General features: G+C 38.3%; 1 protein-coding gene across 2 annotated transcripts in view; it reads right to left on the reverse strand.

Annotated features, from left to right (window-relative positions):
- Positions 1 to 6,617: 6,617 nt before the first annotated feature.
- Positions 6,618 to 19,799, reverse strand: part of ATP6V1H (ATPase H+ transporting V1 subunit H) — a 286,404-nt gene continuing 273,222 nt past the window's right edge. For both annotated transcript variants that reach the window (XM_057397784.1, XM_057397786.1), the window contains 2 exons: positions 19,151 to 19,264; positions 6,618 to 6,951 (listed from right to left, as the gene is read on the reverse strand). In XM_057397784.1, coding sequence (XP_057253767.1) covers positions 6,891 to 6,951; positions 19,151 to 19,264 — 175 coding nt within the window. In that variant the 3' untranslated portion in view covers positions 6,618 to 6,890. The remainder of the gene's footprint in view (positions 6,952 to 19,150; positions 19,265 to 19,799) is intronic.

The raw sequence follows: 19,799 nt of genomic DNA on the forward strand, positions 1-19,799 counted from the left end.
TACTTAGTACAAACCATGCAACCCCTTCTGCTGCTTTGCCAAGCTCCCGGAAAGCCAAAAGGTTAAGTGGGAACAGCAAGCAGCTCTTCACTCCCCTGGGAGTCAGCGTTTGTATCCAGACATAGCATGGAAGTAGGATCAGCCACATTCAGGACAACAGCAAAACTGCTACACATGCACTACACAGAAGCCTCAGCACATAGAATTATACAATCATAGAATGGTTTGGGTTGGAAGGGACCTTAAAGCTCATCCAGTTCCAACCCCCCTGCCATGGGCAGGGACACCTTCCGCTAGACCAGGTTGCTCAAAGCCCATCCAACCTGGCCTTGAACACTGCCAGGGATGGGGCAGCCACAGCTTCTCTGGGCAACCTGTGCCAGTGCCTCATCACCCTCACAGGGAAGAGTTTTTTGCTTATATCTAATCTAAGCCTACCCTCATATATTCTCAAGGGTTCTTGGATTTCTCTAAGGTGAGCAAGGCAGTAGCTGTCTGCCTATGCAGAGCGAAATACAGCCACTAATATCAATCCTTGCACAACTCTCCTGGTCCCTTGCAAAGCCATACAAGCTGCTGACAGCTAAAGTACAGCTTGAGAAATCATCATCCATTTGCTTCTCTCTTTTGGAATCCATTTACCTGATGAACGTCCCCAGTTCAGTTACTTCTGTGGAATACAGATTGGGCACAAGGGAGAAACAAATGGCTAGAGATGTCACATCACAGGCATTTCAAATTAAATACAGCTTGAGCAGAGGGAGGAGTAGATGGTGCAGAGCAGTCTATTTTGACAAAGACTAAGATTTAACTTGCTTTTGTATAAGTTATTAGCATCACCTACACAAGCTGCACTCATGTCAGTGTTTGTCCAGAAGTGGTTTACGCTTCAGTGTTACTGATTAATGGCAAAAAGGGAACTGATGAGGAAAAAGTTACCTTTTTTTCTTCATTATTACTTTATTTCAGAATTTTATTTTAAATTGAGAACACATTATCTAATTTTGTCAGGCTATGGAGTCTAAGGCATACATATTAAATTTCAAGTACCAGGCTGCCAATACTGCACAGCCTGGATCTTGTGAGATACGACCAGAATGAATATAAAATACTTTTATTACAAGCACTGCATGAAAACGGTCTTCAAGAATACACTCTTTGGAAGCATCATTTCCCAACATCCATTCCTCACCTCAGCTTGGGGCAGGAAGTAGAGAGGAACATTTTAAAAATCTATTGATTTCAAGTGTTATATTTATTGCATCTGGTGATATACGATTTCTCCACAGTATAAATTGGCCTTTTTAAACCCAAATGGTGATTTGCCGTATCTGCCTATAACAAAACTTCAAACTATCCTAACATGAAGCTATAGTCTCACAGCCAATGACAGATGTTTGCATCCCTATTGATGTAAAAGACTTCCATATCTTCAGAATACAAACTTACAAACCCAAATTTTTATAACCAACATAAAAATTTGCAAGTGACTTTAAAAAACAAGGAATTAATGCTCCTTACTTCTCAAAAATAGATTTAAGGAGAGAGAGAATGGACAGAGATAGCAACTGTGGCAGCACTGAAAAAGACCTAATAAAGATGACGCTATAGGAAGAAGTTCTGCTAATTAGGTTCAAACAGGCACTCAAAAGAGGTTTTCCCTGCATAAAGCATTGAGCAGTTGGAGACGAAAGTTGGATCAGGAAACAGAGTTTATATGGAATTCTGAGGAAATACAGAACAGTTAACTCAGCATCTACAGATTAAATAAAAACACCTGAGAAAAACAGTCTTTAATTACGTGACCAAAGAGGCACCAGCTGAAAGAGCCTTGCGCCACTGCAGAACAAGGAAGAAAGAGGCAGAAATAAATGAAGAGATGGGGTATGTTCAACATAGTACCACAAATGTATTTCAACTGGGAAATACTACCGATTGTAAAATGAATCGGAATATAATCTAGAAAGAACTATATGGCACTAATGGGAATACTGAGAGAAGAGTGACATTCAGAAATACAACAGAAGGCAAAATTTGTGCACTTCACACAAACAACTTCTCCTGTAAAAGGACTTCACCAGTTGAAGACATCCCAAATAGATTTTAGAATCTCACCAGTGGTCTCACACATTTCAGCAGAAAAGGGCCAGCTCAGCTGAAGTGTGCTGGTTGGGGAAGTCAGATACAAAGTGATCCTTCGTGAATCCTTTGAGATTAAAACATCCTGTGATGTCCTAGACAAACAATAAAAAAAAATATGAAAAACATGTTGCAACACAGAAATCTTGAAAGGAAAAAGAAGACCATTTCTAAAGATTATTTTTCTACTCAATATTTTATGCCGAAATGATTTCATCTTTTCAGCTGATGACCAAAGTGTCTTGCCCTGTGTTTGCACGCATCCACAACCAAACTATTAGCTGTGACCCCCACACTGGCACAATTTATAATCTGAAGATGCACTTGGAATACCTGAACCTGACAGATTAGGGTCATTTTGCACACTTCCTTTTCATGGACGTTATCTAGAGAACAATGACCTTTAAGCCTGCAATTCATCACATTTTCTTGCTACACAGTCATCTGACACTCTAGCACTTTTGTGGTTTCCAAATCAATAGGTTTTAACTGTCATTGCCACAATCAGCCACCCAATTTCTTTGCCCATTTTTTGGCAGAGCTGGATCTATCCCTGCAGCCTTCTTAACATAGCTTATGATGACACTGAAAAAGCTATTTAAATTTTCAGCTTTATAGCATTGTCTCTTACAGATTCCAGACAAGGGAAACTAACTGAAGAGAAAAATTATACCACGAGTGGGCACATAATGGCACCAAAAATTAACTCATGAAAAACTGTATTGTTCCTTCCACTGTTTTAGTTTTCGCACAGAAATGTTCGTGGATACAACCAAATAACAGAAACAAGACATTCTGCATAGCAATCAGCCATTATGCCATTGCTGGGTTTTATGAGGCTCCTTACTATAGAGTAACTTAGCTTAAAAGCAGCAGTAAAGCCAAGGTACAGGTCATGAGAAAACATTCTCAAAGGGTACTGAGAGTTTTTAGCACATCATTTGTATTCAGCACTGGCTGAGGTATCTTGGAACCGGCTGTGCCTATGAAATATGCATACCTCAAAGTAAGAAAAGTTCCCAGGTAACTCTCTAGCTGCTACATCTAACATCTTCAAGCAGTGCTGCTGCTTTCTGTGGTATTTGAATGATACTGAACGATAAAAGTTCAACAGCAGTTCAGATTTTTTGGAGTCTAAGAGGAAATGAATATAATTAAGTTAATAACATACCTGATCGTCATGAGACCATCAGCTCTGTTTTCAACTCTGACAAAGCACATGGTTTTAAAATGATAACTCAAAAGAGAAAAGCAAAAGCTTTTAGATAGAGATGAGTCAATGAGATTCCTTCTGACCCCTTGTCACCTACTGGGCTAAAACTAGCATGTCATATTCACAAAAAAAAAAACATATTGACCCAGCAGGCCCAAGTTACGAATTGTTGGCAACCTTCCTTCATTCATGTAGGTGCACAATGACACTTTTGCAATTCTGATGAGATACATAAAAGAGATTTGATGCAGTGTGGTACAGCCTATCTCCTGCTCAGCCCTGCTTTGTTACTAGCAGAGTAGCTCACTGGCTAAAACCAAGATCTGGCCTCCTCTTCATCCAGCTGCAGGCCTTAGGATCTCAAATGGCTTGTTGGAATAATAAACATGCACTAGGCATATGATTATAGAGCATTTTCCTGCCTTAGTTCGTGATGTCAGCACTGTTCTTCATCATGCTTTCCCTCCATCCCTCCTGCATTGAACAGTGACAGGCTTAAATTCTTTTCACAGTTGACGCATCTTGCAAACTTACTCAGTTTTCCATTTAGATTTCAGACCAAGACCAAAGTTTAAAGAAAATCATTTCAGCAGATATATCATGAAAAGCAAAAGAAACTTTCAATGCAAAACTTTAAAGCCAGCTTATAAAGATTTCAAAGACTGAGTTACTTCCATTATAGGAAAATTAAACTGCATTTATTCTTGGATGCAACATAAGAGTGAAAACAAAAATTAGGAAAATGGACAAAAATTCATAGAGAGAAGACCGATTACCCTAATTTGGGAGAAGGTAACTTATCTCCTCACCTAAGAAGTAAGGTAGTCATCTGGTTCATGGCAGCTAATCTGACATCATCTCCAAAACTCCATGTCACCAGAGGAGAAGCTTGCACACACTTCCTATCACTGAGCTCTACCCACACTGTCACCACACGGCCCTGAAGCTTCAACCTGCCACCACGGCATCTGTGTATCTAACCCATGCCACCGTTTGGAAGAATGAGGCTGAGCAAGTTAAGTGAGCCAACACAAACAGGTGAACACTAAAAACAGTGCTCAGCAGCAAAAGCTAAAGCTCATTATAACTTATCAGACAAAACCAGATGCCATAGAAAGTTTTAGGAATTAACTGAAATTCAATGAAAGCTTTTGGTCAAGTTTCTTGACTTCAAAGGTTAAAAGCTCCAAGAGAGTTCTGCCCTGTTTTCTCTCTTGAGCCACGTGAATGTTACCATATGGGGCTGGAAATGTCATGGCTTTCAGGTTTCACAGGCACCAAAGTATCAGTACTGCACTCTAATGTAAGCGAAACACCATGACCATTTCTTTAAATACACCTTCTGCCTACAACAGATTTCTAACTAAACAGAGTTGAACATAACAAAGAATTAAACTATGCACAGAGTAATACTAGCAAAGCTACAGAGAGAATTTAATTGCGTAATACATGAACACAATACTTAGATGCTTCAGGACAACCCCTGTAAGCAATTTTGTTTCATGCTATGAATAGCTCCCAAAAAATAGCAGGAGTTGCCATCAGTAGCATTCACCATCTTTACTCATACAACTGAAACCCAAACCCCCTTACCAAGCAGTGCTTCAGTGTTCCCTTCAGACAAGGAAGCAACACAAACTTCTTTTTTCAACATGGGAGTGTGTTACTTCCCCATTAATGCCCTGTCATGGTTCCCGTGCAGCTGTAACCAGAGGACCAACCTTTTACAGCATCTTCAAGGTAAGCATCAGGCTATGCTTAAATCAGCAAGTGTGACACGAGAATCTGACTTGTAGACCAAGATGTTTGGTGCTAAGAATACAGATTTCACTCTGCGTGAATTTCAAAGGGCCGTGCTTCAAAGAAAATCTTACCTGGTCCAGTGGACTGAACACCTGCCAAGTAGCCAAGACACACAGGATATACACCTGGCAGTTTAGCTTTATCGACAAACGCCATTCATACAATGATCCCACCATGCAATGGAAATTGAAGCGCAAAAAGCACGGAAAAAAATCGCAGATTCATTTCAGGAGCATTCAACTGACCCAAGATAAAAATGGCAGTGTAAGCGCACCCTTGAACTCCCAGTAGCTTCCCACACCACTATTATCCGTCATCACTATGGGAACATGCAGTGCCAAGATAAGAGACATTCAGATAACCTCCACTCCAACTAAAGTCAGCTTAATTCTTTACAAGCTTCAGCATCTATCCTCATGATACTAACTTCAATATCAAAGCCCATATCTCCTATACATAGAGGTAAATACTAGTCATTAATCTACACAATCCAATTTTGATTAAGCAGGCCAAGAAATCAAGTTGTCACCCCAAATGTCTTCTCTCTCGCCCTTGCAGCAGTGATCAAATTACAGTTATATATGATGAAAATCCAGACTGGGTAAGAAAAGTTCTTCCAATTTGTTTTTTTCTTTTTTGATGACAAAGTACCCCAAGCTTCCTCAGAGACTTGCACCACACAAAACTACTGAGGAAGTAGAGTTGTTTTCTCATCTTTTTTATTTTCATTCTAAAAATTAATCACAAGAACATTAACTGTTCAGTGTTGCAAGTACCTGAGGCCAAGCTCCTATATATGCAACAAGACTGTTTTCACATGGCAGTCCAGTATCATATTTGATTTATTGATGCTTACATCTTTTTTACTATGAGGACTACAAAACACAGAAAATATCAACAACCAAATTATTTGGCTTATATAAAGGAAATACAATGGATTTTAGAATGACCCCAGAACCCTAATATTTACAAGTCTTTTCAATAACAAAAACACTCTATGAAATTCCAAGTTCATCAGTTCCTGAACATGTTATTAGAAAAAACCCCAAACAACAAAAACCAAAACAACACAGAAAGAAGCCCTGATCTCTGATCAGCCTTAACTGTGATGTTATACAGCTTGACTAATAATTTTAACAGTTTTCACTAAAGGAGTGTTTTCTTTTTCTTTTCCTTTTCTCATATCCAGATTTTCTTAATGTAGTCTCTAACCCCATCCCAAAAAAAAAACCATATGCTTGCTTTCATATACAATTATAACACTGTTTTGAGACTTGGTGTATTTTTAGTACTGATAATCAGCACTTTCCGGGCTATTACATTTCCTACAGAACACTAAATAAAAGTTTTATTAATTTGTCTGGAGACATATAGGGACTACCTGCTTTTCCTGAGAAGTGATAACACTGATAACCCACTGAAGGAACAGTTTTGCTAGACCAATTATAACATGGAATGAACATCCTTTAATAACATTCTTTATTATGAGAATAAATACATAAAACAACACAATATATTAGCCACATTTCCTCATATACATTCAGAATATAACAAGAAGCTAACAGGCATAATCATCAGAACCAGTTGAACAAACAGATTTTTACCAAAATCACCAGAGGAAAGCTGGAAAGTTTGTGTGCTAGCAGCAGGCAAAGAACACGTGATTTCATTGTTCCTTTGATATTAATTTAAAGACAAACATACTGTAGTTATAAGCATGAACTGACGAAAGTGTTTAGCTCCGTGCAGTGGCCGTTTGAGGTTGCTCTGACTGCAACTGCTTTCCAAGGTATTCCCTGAAATACAACAAAAAATTAGATTGAGAAACATTCTGAAGACCGGGGAGTATGGAATAAAGAAAGAGGAAAAAGCTTTAAGCTTAGAATTAACCCTTAAATAATGTTTACTGTTGATAGTCAAGTGGAACTACTATGAGAGTACCTAAGCTTTAGGTATCCATCATCTACTGTCCTGAAAATAAGGTACAAACCAAACATCAACAACACTGGAAAAAGAAGCAGTCCAGTCGTAATCTTTAGAAGTTCTGGCAACTGTGACAAATCATCCATGAAGCCCACAGATTTTGCTCGCTAAATATACATGTTAGAAGCTGTGGCAAAGGCTCTCTTCCCATAATCCAGCTGCATGAGCACAAGTAATACCGATGGACATAATGGCAACTTAACCCATAGCCAACCAAAATAGACACTGACTAAAGAACTGTACGTCTGAGTTGGAAAAAAGAACAGATATTTGAGCCAGGCTCACTGCATACCAACAATTTCCTCACCTGTATTTTGAAGTGCTTGTCACTTATTTTACACCTATCATCTTAACACTGGAACAAATGCCCTCCATATTCTTAGCATTTGCCTTGAACAACAATACCTACATTCTCTGTAATACTACACAATCCTTGAGAATGTTCCCATCTTTCACTGTCTCCCATGAAAGCACCTCAACATCTCACAGAATCACAAGCTGAAAGTGGTATTTAGTAGCGCCTGGGTTATTGCTTGTTACAGAAAATACACTTCAATAATTGTACCATTGTACCAGCAGAAAGGTAGGTTTCAGGACCTGTGACGCATACACACTTTTTCCACTGCTGATTGTACACTTAGCATGCAGTTTTTCCTCACTAAACAGGTATTTCAACCTACACAGATTAAACATAGGAAGCAGTTCACAGAAATTATGTTTAGAATGAAGCCTTAAAAAGAACTCAAAAGATAATTCAAGAGTATGCACTTGTGCTTTATTTAGAGTTAAAAATATTCGTTCTTACTGTACATTTCAAAAACTAGTTTTCATTTTAGTGTCCTATTGAATGGCTATATCCTAGGCATTACAAATCCTACCACACAATGAAGTTTAGGATCACAACTGTACCACCCAACATCATTTTTCTCAGTTTTAAAGTTAAGTGTCTAGAAAAACAAAATTCCTATAATGTTAACTTCAAACTCCCCTAGCAAAGAAAATACCACAATTTGGATGCTGCACATACGTTATGATTTAGCACCTTCCTTCACAGCTTTATCAGGTGTTGCAGCAGGATCACAGTATTTTTAATAACTGGGCTGCACTCAACAGATATGACTCTTGATCATATTAGGTATGTTACCACCCTCAAAGTAGGGTGGCAAAGAAGGAAATGAGCTGCTCTCCTGTGGTTTTGCAGGACTCAGAGCTGTACCACCAAAATAAACAAATTTGACAGCCACCCAGAAACAGCCAGCAACTGCAGAAGGGTTTCCAAACCTCCTCCTGCTCCCCCAAGTGTTCTTTCTCCCTTTGTTTCAGGCATGTACTGATTCTAGTACTTCTCCGACATCCAGCCTTGAAAGCAACTGACGCTTAACTTGCTGTATACTTGGCTCTGCAAACAGCATCAAAAGGCTGCAAAGTTATTTATTTATAAAGCACACATGAACCATTTTGACTGTGAATTTCTCACACAAGTACTCAGAAGTAGGAAAATCAATCAAACTAACAATCCAGAACAGCATAACTATTGCATAGCTTACACTGGTTCAGATGCATGCTCCAGACTTACTAAATCCAATCATAATGCAGTGTATTCAGCAAAATCTCTGAGAAGGCAGAGCAGTCACATATTCTGTGGGTACTGAGTGCCTTAATGGATACATTCAATTTCTAAGGACATGCAGTAGATATCACAGTATCTTCCCTACAAAGCCATTTCAGTCATTCATTTGCAGGTGTGAGGTTTAAGTCCAGGGACAAGGAAAAGCTTTTATCTCCCCATACAGAGGAGATATTTGCAGTTATTGCTCTACATGATCATGCTACAAACCCAGGTGAAAACCATCCTTAGCCACCACAAAGGGCCACTGAAATGCACAAACCTTGTCCCATCTGCTGCTGCAAGTACCAGTTAATTTTCTACTTGCTTATTATTTCAAATCTACTATCATTGGTTAACCTAGGACAAGTTCTTGCCTGGCCAATGCCAGATGATGAGAGAGATTGGTAAGAGACTGATAGGAGGGATTTAGACAACGTTTCAGAATGAAAGCTTCATGTGCAGCCTTAGGAGAGCAGACTGGCAGATTATTCTGCCAGGCCTTTGGTCACTTCTCCCTCTGATCTTCCACTAAAATTCAAGATCCTGAGATTAGCTTCAGTAGGCCCCTGTTCTCCATATGTTAAAACACATACTAAAAGGGCAAGAAGATGTAAGTATATTTTTTTTTACATACTGGTATTTCATTGCATCAGGAGGTTAAGTAGCACTGTAAGCTTCAATCTTCACACATAAGTGGGACATAGGTGTCCATCACCATGTATTACAAGTCAAGCATCTAAGATTTTATTTATCCTGCACTTTTAGTTAGTTAAAAGGAAAATAGGATTTTAGAATTCATGCTTACTCAACAAAATTTGAATTACCATTAGGAATGCAAGCATTCAACACATCACACTGTAAGAGCATGTACAATGAAAGAACAGTAAATCTTGTCACCAAGATAATAAGTGACTTTGCAAAATATTGAAAACAGCATCTGACAGCTTAGAGATGCATGCTACAATGGAAACTAATGAGATATTTTTTAAATTGCAAGCTATAAATCCACAAATTGGACCACTTTACCCTATTCTTACACTTACTTTCTTAGTCCTTCCTTCATAACTTCAGACAAAGACCACTTTACCATAAAAAGCATTGTGGTTGGTCTTTTGCAAGCACACCAAGTTTCTAAGATGGTTCACTTGGAAACAAAAGTACACAACATACGAGTCTGGCAGAGATTCATGCGTGCCTGATCAGCTCATTTTATAGACTAAGACAAAACATATCCTGCTAACTTTGACATAGCTGAGCTTTGGGGCCTACATACCTACTGTCTTTCAGCACACAATCTTACCACTAATACCATTTTTCACTTCTAACCAGGCCAAGGAGATCTGCAGAATGTCAGTGTGCATTCTACAAGATGTACAAAATTCAAATACAAATTTGTGGAAAAAGAGCAAAATACAGTCCTGGCCAACAATAAATTCAGTCACCAACTCCCTCCACTAGAAAGCTGCCTTCTACCTCGAGTAGGCATTGTATTATTGTATATAATATTTCAAAAGCCAATCAGAAGCAGTAAACACTTTCTCAATACAAAAACACCAACTCTCCAGCCATTACATAAGGCTCATTTTAATTTCAAATCTTCTAAGGTGATGAAGAGAAATGAAATTCTATGTACTAGCAATACTGTGCATGCTTACATATAATGCTTTATTCCTTAACTGCTTTCCAAGAAAGGGAAGTTACCACATGCTTAATAGTGCTCCCTCAAGTCAATAAGCATCTGGAAAAGTCTGTTCTCCCTGACACAAACAGACTTGAATTAAGCACATCATTTTGGTGTACTGACCCTTGCTGGAACTGTAGATGTGAACTCCGTAGATGTTTTTAAGGTACCTTGCAGCAGTTCCCAGTAACACTAACTTGAAATCAGTACTGAAATGCAACACAGAACGAGGTGGCAATTATCCTCCAGCATTAATAATCAAGATGGAAAGTTCATTGAGCAAAGGTCCAAGTTCTCTTTGGAACAAAAAGTTCTACTTTTGACTGTCTTCCTCACAGTGGAACAGAAAACCATCTTTATGACAAAGCAGATGAAGCTGGTACAGACAAGCTTATATTTACAGTTATACATTCAAACGTGAAACAACTGATTCAGTATAAATTTACAAGAGCACAAAATATTACCTCTGCATTGCTGGAAAGTGTCAAAACAAGCTAGTCTAGGACACCACTTTTGAGAGTAACTACACAAGCCTCCATTTCCCAACTAGCTCTCAGAACAACAGAACTTGAAACACCACATTTTCTCACTTTCTTGGTTATTCATAAGTCTGACGGTGAGGTACAAGTAATTTCTATTTGCAAATTATCTTTTCATTTATATTAAAATAATCAAGTGAGATTTCCACACCAGCAATTTACCCTTTTTCAGGCCTATCTTTAAACACACTTTTTCTGCAGTTTCCAGAGTGCTTTCTCCAAGAAGAAAAGGAAACTTAGAGGTGAATACATGAAGTTGCTGTATCTCGAATCTTTATTCCAATTTGTTGCTTCATTCCATTTAATTGGCTTTGTTGGTATATGAGAAACACTGACACCCTCAAGCTAAGATACACTTAAGTGTCATGGTAATTGAAACAAATATTTATAGGTCATTTAGGAAAAGGCACAAGAAACTGATCCAACATGTATGTCACCAAATTCAGTGAGTACGAAATAAAGAGATAACTGTAAACTGACACAATACCCTACCTGAAAATTTCATACTAAAGGACAATCAATCTCTGACAGATGGGGAAGTTTTATGGTGCATACAAGAGATTTCTAGAGGCCATGTGCTAAAGGGAACAAGCCTTGATGTTTTATTAGTACTACTTTCAGTGTTATACTCTGAACTCTAGTGTAGTTTTTTGTAGGATTTCCCTGTCCTATAAAGAACTGAAAATTCTTCTTTTTAGGAGGCAAGGGAAGAAAAGTGGATGAAACATAGAAGAATGGAAGGATGAAACTGCCACATTCTCTCTTTTCTAACAACATTTATTTTAAATTCTTGCTTCCAACCTATTAAAGAACCAAGTTATCAAAAAAATATTTGGCAGTTCGGAACACCTGTAATTTCTAGCTTGTTTTAGTAGTCTAAGGTTCCTAAGAGGCAGAATGCTTTCCTTTGACAAAGAACAAGATAAAACTACTGACTTTATTTTTCTCTACCTAAACATAAACCTAGAGTCCCCTGTTTTTGAAAATTAAATTGAAAAGCCAGTTATGAAGAAAGTCTACGCCTCATGAAAGGGTACAGAAGTGTAATAAAGTTACAATATGAAGTCTGTCACATGACTCAAGCCACTCAAAAAACATTGCCAACATACACTGTTACACACAAATCAAAGATATGACAAATACTTAAACAATTTCACAAGACAGGCAGCAGATGGAATGTTTAAACAGACAGAACAGTCTTGCCATCTTTATATTGCATTTCCACTAGCAATCCAATAACCTGGATTTGTTGAGAAACACCAGTTTTGGCAATTTGTCATGGCTTCACAAATAGGTATTCAAGCTACACAACTGATGCATTCCCAGTTCTAAGCAGTTTAAAGCGCCCCTTGAAAGCATTCATCTTGTGTTACACTGCTGCAAAAACAACTGTTCTGTTGTACAGATGTGACAACCCCTGGAACCTTCTGAGCAGGAGACGAAGTAACAACATGAAGTAGTAAATGAAGTAGCAACATGAGGGCAAGGTTGCAACTGTCTCTCAAGTCCCCATCTAATCCGGGGGGGGGGACAAAGCTGACACAGCCACCCTTGAATCAATGCCTGCCTTTCTCATGAAGCACTCACCCAACTGTTTGGTGAGACAGTACTTTTTGTTCAGGTGAATTGCTTTCTGGTAATAAGCTCCCTTGAACCTGGTTACTGCAGTGTCACATTAACAATAGTGGTGGCCAGAAGAAAGGCAGCTGGAGAGGGGCCACCACAGATTTATCTGCCTTGTCACAGAGCCACAGCCACACTAGTCAGTAAAGAAAATAAAGAAACCAGGTGCTATCAAACCTGGAGCTATGTTAATATTTAGTTCTTGAAATATAATATTAAAATATCATACTGCTGGATCGGAAATTATGCCACTGCATAGTTTTGTACATTATTTTATATATATATACTATATATATATACACTAAATATACCATATGTATATTTTAAACATTAAATTCACTGCTCTTCACAGTAGTAAATAGAAATAGTACAGCTATGTTCTTTAGTTTACTACTTTCACAGTTGGACTGAGAGGGGGCAACTGGAGTGCTATCACACAGGGAATCTGCAGTTCTCTTCTGTCACTTCTTTGCTGAATACAATTTTCTCCCTTGACTCAGTGGATTAATGCAATGTGAAGTATTTCAAGAAAAAAAAACAAAAAAGTTTAAAACTTATAAAATACTTGTCTATTATACCAACACCGACTGTAAGAAGTGCTGAAGATAACCCAGCACAAGCAAACAAAAAGAACAAACAAATGTACTGAAGAGTTTAACTCCATTTTCCTATCAGGAAATCAAATCTTTAAAGTAATAGCAATCAGATGTGAAACTACCCAAAAAAAGTTACTTCTTTGGTGACATGATTTCAGCACAGCCTATGAAAATAATTTATTTGGAAAAAAAAAAAAAAAGAAAATTCAAACTGAACAGGATGTTTAATATTTGCAAAATATTTGTTCCATGTTAACAGAAGCTCCAGAAATATTAAAGTGTGTTTTACATAGATGTAGATCCCGTAACAGAACATGGTCACAGTGTACAATTCCCAGAGAGCACACACACACTACAAACCACAGTCCCTACCTGTATGGAGGGAAGCTTTACAAGAGTACATATTTATGTTCAAATAAAAAGATGAAACACTCATACTATGTATCAAGTGTGCCTATCACTAACTGGATTTTTGCCTAATTTGTCTCATTCTAGCTAGGAACTGTCCTGTTAAAAATGTTATTTTTTATCAGGGACACACTATCTTATCAAACTTGTTAGTTACTCCTGTTATCTACTAAAAAGGAATTGTATTGATGATGAAGGCTAAAGAAATGGGGTAAATAAATACAGTGGATTCCATTATCTTGTATGTATTGCTCCCTAGATTTAAGCCTACTCTATTAAGCAATACACATCTGAGTTTTGGGACAGGGATAAAAAGAAGGGGGGGGAAGGATCAAACTTCACAGCTGCCAGTAATTATCATTACACCTTGCACCTCTCTCTACTAAAAGCAAGCATAGTAGAGAAGCTATTTTAGGAGACACATGGGCTTTGGAGAACAAACTTTATGCCAAAGAATAGTAAGAAATGCTGACTATTCAATGCTAACTCCATAGAAAAACAGCTTCTAAATATAGCATACTGCAAATCCTAGGCAGATTCAGGTTTTTTTTAAAGTCTCTCTACATAACTAGATACTTTAAAAGATAGAAAGCAAGTAATTTTGTCTGAGACGTGCACTCTGAAAATCATATATGAATCTGTTGCATATCCAAAGCTTATATTAATTTGTTGCTTCATTCTGTATGCTATTTATTAATTTTACTTCCAATACCATACTTGATCATGCACCAATGATGCATCCTGACTCCCATTGTTCAACATCTGCTAACATACCCATACTCTCCATGTAGGTATCAATTCACTGACTAGCAGTGAAGACTTTATTCCAAATAGCTGCCTGTTTAGAGGATGTTTATAGGTTAGAGCCTGCTGAGGTGAAAGGATCCTGAGGAGATGAGGCGTCATACCTGAGCACAGAGGTAATGGCATAAGCAGAAAGGTAGGGCAACACAGGCCAGTATTTTAGTCAATGGGAGAAACTGCTGAAAGATGGTGTGAGTTCCACCATTACCCTGACTCAGCCAGAGGAAAATCAAACAAGCCTGTAATCAGATCCACTCTGGTTTCGGTAGCATTTGGATGAATACTGAAGATTATTTCACTGAATACCAGGATGGAAGGGGCCTCAAGGATCATCTGGTCCAACCCTTCCAGGAAAAGCATAACCTAGACTAGATGAACCAGCACCCTCTCCAGCCGAAACTTTAAAGTGTCCAGTGTTGGGGAATCCACCACTACCCTGGGGAGATTGTTCCAATGGCTGATTGTTCTTATTCTGAAAAATTTTCCTCTTGTGTCCAGTCAGAATCTCCCCAGGGTAACTTGTGCCCATTGCCTCTTCTTTACCATGTGACTCCTTGTAAAAGACAGTCTCCATTGTACCACCCTTTAAGAACCGGAACATGGTGATAAGGTCTCCCAAGCCTTCTTTTCTCAAGGCTGAACAAGCCCAGTTCTCAGCTTTTCCTCACATGGCTTCCCAGTCCTTTGATCATCTTTGTGGCTCTTCTCTGGACCCTTTCCAGCCTGTCCACACCTTTTTTTGTGTGGTGAACGCAAATAGCTCATTTTAGCTACAGAGGTTAAGCCACTGCATTTTATTTTACATTCACAAGAAGAGCATACATGATCCATCTCTGCATGTCAGCTAGGCTGGATACTCCAATGATTCTCTTTTTATTTCTGATCCTTGGTCCCCAGCTCCAAACAGCACTGCTACTGGCAGAGCAAGACTAAAGTAATATGGTGCACTTACTACACGAGTCATGAGCAAACTTTTCCTGAGCCTAACCTGGCTAGGAGACAAGCAAGTCTAATGCACTATGCTCTTGATGACTGGTAAGGTCAAACATAAATTATTTCATTAGCTTATATAAATTAGTTCATTAAATGCAGAACATCTAGAATTCATCTAGCTCTTATTTTAGTGAAGTAATAGAAGGATAGAATTAATGACTTTAGAATGAAGCCAGGAGACTACAGGTTCACAAATCTTAAAGACAAGAGATTATTCCCACTGATCTACTTCAGGCACTGAAATTGCTTTGCACTGCCCTGAAAACAAAGTGCTGTGTTCCACAGCTCACAGAAGGGACTTGGGCTTCTAACTGTAGGTGCTTTGAGTCACAGCATCCCATCCCTTAAGTTCAGAAAAATGTTGTGTATGAAGCACATGAAAGACATGTGCTTCATCTGTATAGATTCACATATTGGGTTTCTTTAAAGTGATATATGTAAGTGTTGTCAACTTAGAATTATTTGATTCTTTTAAAGTACACATCATTAAAAACATTGTTCCAACCAGCACAAGGTTCCCAAAGCTACTTCCTAATACTAAAATGGTCAAGTTAGGTATTGCCACCAAACATCAGCAAAGGCAAGGAATAAGGAGATGATGTTTCTCATAGATAGTGAAAGCACGACTTGAATAGGACGTACACAAAAAAATTGCACCATCACTGCCATGCCAAACTCCTCCATCTGCCAATAACAGGTTTTTACCATCAGCATGGAGTGCCACGACTAACACAGTGCAAGTGAGATTAAAACACAGGATTAATTACCATTTAAAGACATTAAGCAAGGCTACAAATATAGCTTTGCTCCCTGCTTCATCAAGTGCATGATCGTTTAACGTGCAAATGTAACTAGAATATTTCACCTGAACTTACCTCATCTGAAAGGCTGACAGCAGTTACTGCTTTTGCCAACCCAGCTTCACCATTTAATAGAATGCCTGACAGTCTGAATTCACCCCATTTAGCCCTGTCTTAAAAACCCCTAAGGAAAAGCAACTTGAGCAGCTTGTACCTAACTATTCAAATTACTTAGGAGTTAATTGTCTTCAAATTGAGTTATTAGCAGTTTAATGATACAGCTAATTTTTAAACAGAATGCCACTTTAGCTGTCCCATGACACTTGGGTCAGGTACCAAAGGTTTTCCTTGTTCTGCTGCTCTAGGCTCCAAAGCTTGAGCCTGGCAAAGCAAGCATTTTCTAACCCTTCCCTTGGTTAGCCTGCAGGGCTAGGAAATGCAGGACAGAGGCAGTCAGGTTAATGTCACAAATAGTAATGCGGAGTTGTTCCATGCCAATTAAGCTCAAGTTAAGAAACAATTCCTCTGAATGAAGTAACTGAATTCCAACACATGTGGAAGCAAGGAGAAAAAGGCTTATTGTTTCCCCAGTTCTGAAGAGCAAGATAAGCAAAACCTTTAAGCTGCTGAGTAACCCATCTTACGATAAAGCAAAGCTAAATAAGTAGACACTTGAACTGCACTGTGCAGCAGTCAGAAGGCTCTGCTCTCTCTTCTCCCCACACAAGCTATAAAACAGAAGAGATCCTGACACACATCAAAAGCCAGATCTATACAAAGACAGATCTAGCTTCCCACATACAAACAATGCGTCATTTCCTCAGTTCAAGCTACCTCATGTGCATTCCAAGGGGCACATGCTTTGTCAAATATGAACCAAGGACAATGCGTCCCAGAGGCCTGATGCAGTAAGAATTAAGTAAGAACATACTCCCTAGAGAGATGACAATATTAATCTGAAAATGGCACTTAAACAGATCCTTTTTGTTGACATGTCTGAAGGTCTGAAACCAGATGCAATTGTAATCTCTGCCTCAAGTCTAAAGGTTCACTAACTGAAAAGCACACACAGAAATGTTCACACCATTAAAAAACCAAGACAAATCTAGAAGACCTGATGTGATATTCTTAAAATTAGTATGCTTAACTTGAAAATGAGAAAAAGCCAGGTTAGGCATCCAGGAAAACTTACTACCAGTGAGATTTATGCTGGAGAAAGACCAGAGCTTTGTACTTTTATTACCAGATTTTCAAGACATCAGGACACACAAGACCTGTCCCCCCTGCAGAAGGTAAATTCAGTAACTAAGCCTTCAACACTGTAATCTCTATTTAGCTATTGTTGGTTTATAATACTCAGTGATTCAAATATGAGAATAGCACAGTGAGAAATAAGCATATCAACAAACTGAGAAGCAGATTGGAGTGTAACATTCACTAAAGACCCCAAATTAGGTTGCACTCAGCCACACATTGTGTCTCCATCTTCACACACTCGTATTTGGTTAAAAAATACTCAATACATTCAGTATTTTTAACCAAAGTTGTTGTTACAGGTGGAGAATATTAATTCTGAATTTGATACAGTAGGTTATTTAAATGTGTGTTTCTCTGCTATGGAAAGTTCCCACAGTATGAAAGAGGGAGGAAGCAATATATTGTTATATTAGAATGACGTTATATTAGAAAACTAATGTTATATTAGAAAGCTAACATGCATGAGAGTAAAAAAAACATTCTTCAGAAGAAAAAGGGAGAAAACCATCTTTCTTTTATAGAAGATACACTGCAGGGAGAGCGGACACGAGTTTTTGTCAGCCTTGCTAGACCATCTTCAGTAGTCAGAATGTGCTTGATAAACCTTGTTCCCTACCACTTTCACACTGTTAGCATCACCACTACTCAGCCTTTTAAAAAGATCATATTGTGTCAGAAGTGAGAAGGCTGACAGAAATTGTAGGTACTTCCAATCACCAAGCTCTTCAGAAATAAAAGGTCATTTAAATTCAAAATCAAATTAGTTGTTTTTAGCTCAACATCTATGTTTAAATATACTCAGATGTACTGTTGCGTTTTATCTTTCTAAGGTAATGCCAAATTGGAAATGTCACCTTTGGTGAAATCATAATTAATAACCAGATTAAGAAATCCTAATTAATATTTGTAACTCTCCATGCTTTATGCTTAGCATAATTAATTAGTTTGGCAAGTTAAACTAAGTTATTTCACAAACACTGAAGTTTTTCAGATCTTTGGTCCTTCAACTCTTCACTAGAAAGGTCCTGTGCTCTGTGGAAAGGCAGCATCACCCACCAGCAAGTTCTGTGGCAGAGCAAACCAGAACTTGGGGTTTTGGAGCTTTATTAGAGAACTAGTCAAGAAACAATGAAAGAAAAACCTCACTTCAAATGCTATTCTCAGCAACTGATGAAAGAGATACCAACAAATGATTTTCCACTTCACATAATCAACCAGACCATAAGCTTCTGCTACCCCAGGAGTTCAAGAAAAATTGTACCTACGCCCCTTAAAACAGCAACAGGAAAATAACAGCATAGGTGGGGGAAAAGCACTAGAGCAAAGAACAATACAAAAGAATGGTCAGGCATGCATTTGGAAAAGCAACTGTCAATTAAGTACTCGAACAACTGCAAGCCTAAATTACAGTTCATGCTGAACATTAAGCAGTTCAGATAAGATGAAATACAGTAAATTACTCTTGTGACACTCAATCATGCAAGGTGAAGCTACTCAAACTGCAACCAAAATACACAGAAAAACTAGCTAAGATCTTACATAACAGCATCATATTGCTCTATCATTTAAAATTGCAGTCTTACCATATAAAACTGTTATTCCCCCTTAAAGAAATCTCTTGTCTTGAATCCTCTCCCCACATCAAATATTTCTCAGTGTTAGTAGTATATTAACTAATCATATATATTAATTAATCACATACCAGTTGTGAACCATCAGCTTCTGCACAGCCAGTAGTGCATTATAACGAACTTGCTGGTCTTCATGATGCATGTGGTTCATTACCAACTGCTTACCACCAAGTTGTTCAATCACTCTGAAAGAGAGAAGGGGAGCAGTTTTATTGACGTTACTTCAGCTATCCTACCCAATCATCTCATGTTCAAGGCATTAAGAGGTTAAGTCACATAATATTTGTTAAAACTGCTTGTTTCCTAACATATACGTCTTATTTGACACATTACCAATGCAGATCTCTCATACTAGCTATGAATTTAATGTTTTTTCAAGAGTTGACAGCATCAGAAAGTGTTTGTACTGGACTCCTCTTTGCTACCCACTATTTATTTCCATAAGTTTTGAAATAAACAACGATCCAGGAAGAAGCCCTTTTCATAGAAGGTTATTCATCCAGCTTGGTTTGAGACAGTTGGCAGGGTACTGAACTAGCTATGATTACTTAGGAGGAGGTAATGCCCTCCCCTCGATAAACTGATGATAACCACGTCACTCCATTTTTTGCAAGACTAAAGCCTCAGTCCAGTCCAGCAGTGCCTAATCCAGAAAAAATGCTTGTCAACACACTAACACCTGTTAAATCACCCAGCTGGTACACCTCACAGTGTTTCCTG

The sequence above is a fragment of the Pezoporus wallicus genome, unplaced genomic scaffold, assembly GCF_028554395.1.
Source record: "Pezoporus wallicus isolate ANWC-B61680 ecotype Strahan unplaced genomic scaffold, APGP_CSIRO_Pwel_v1 contig_227, whole genome shotgun sequence".
In the NCBI taxonomy this organism is placed as follows: Eukaryota; Metazoa; Chordata; class Aves; order Psittaciformes; family Psittacidae; genus Pezoporus; species Pezoporus wallicus.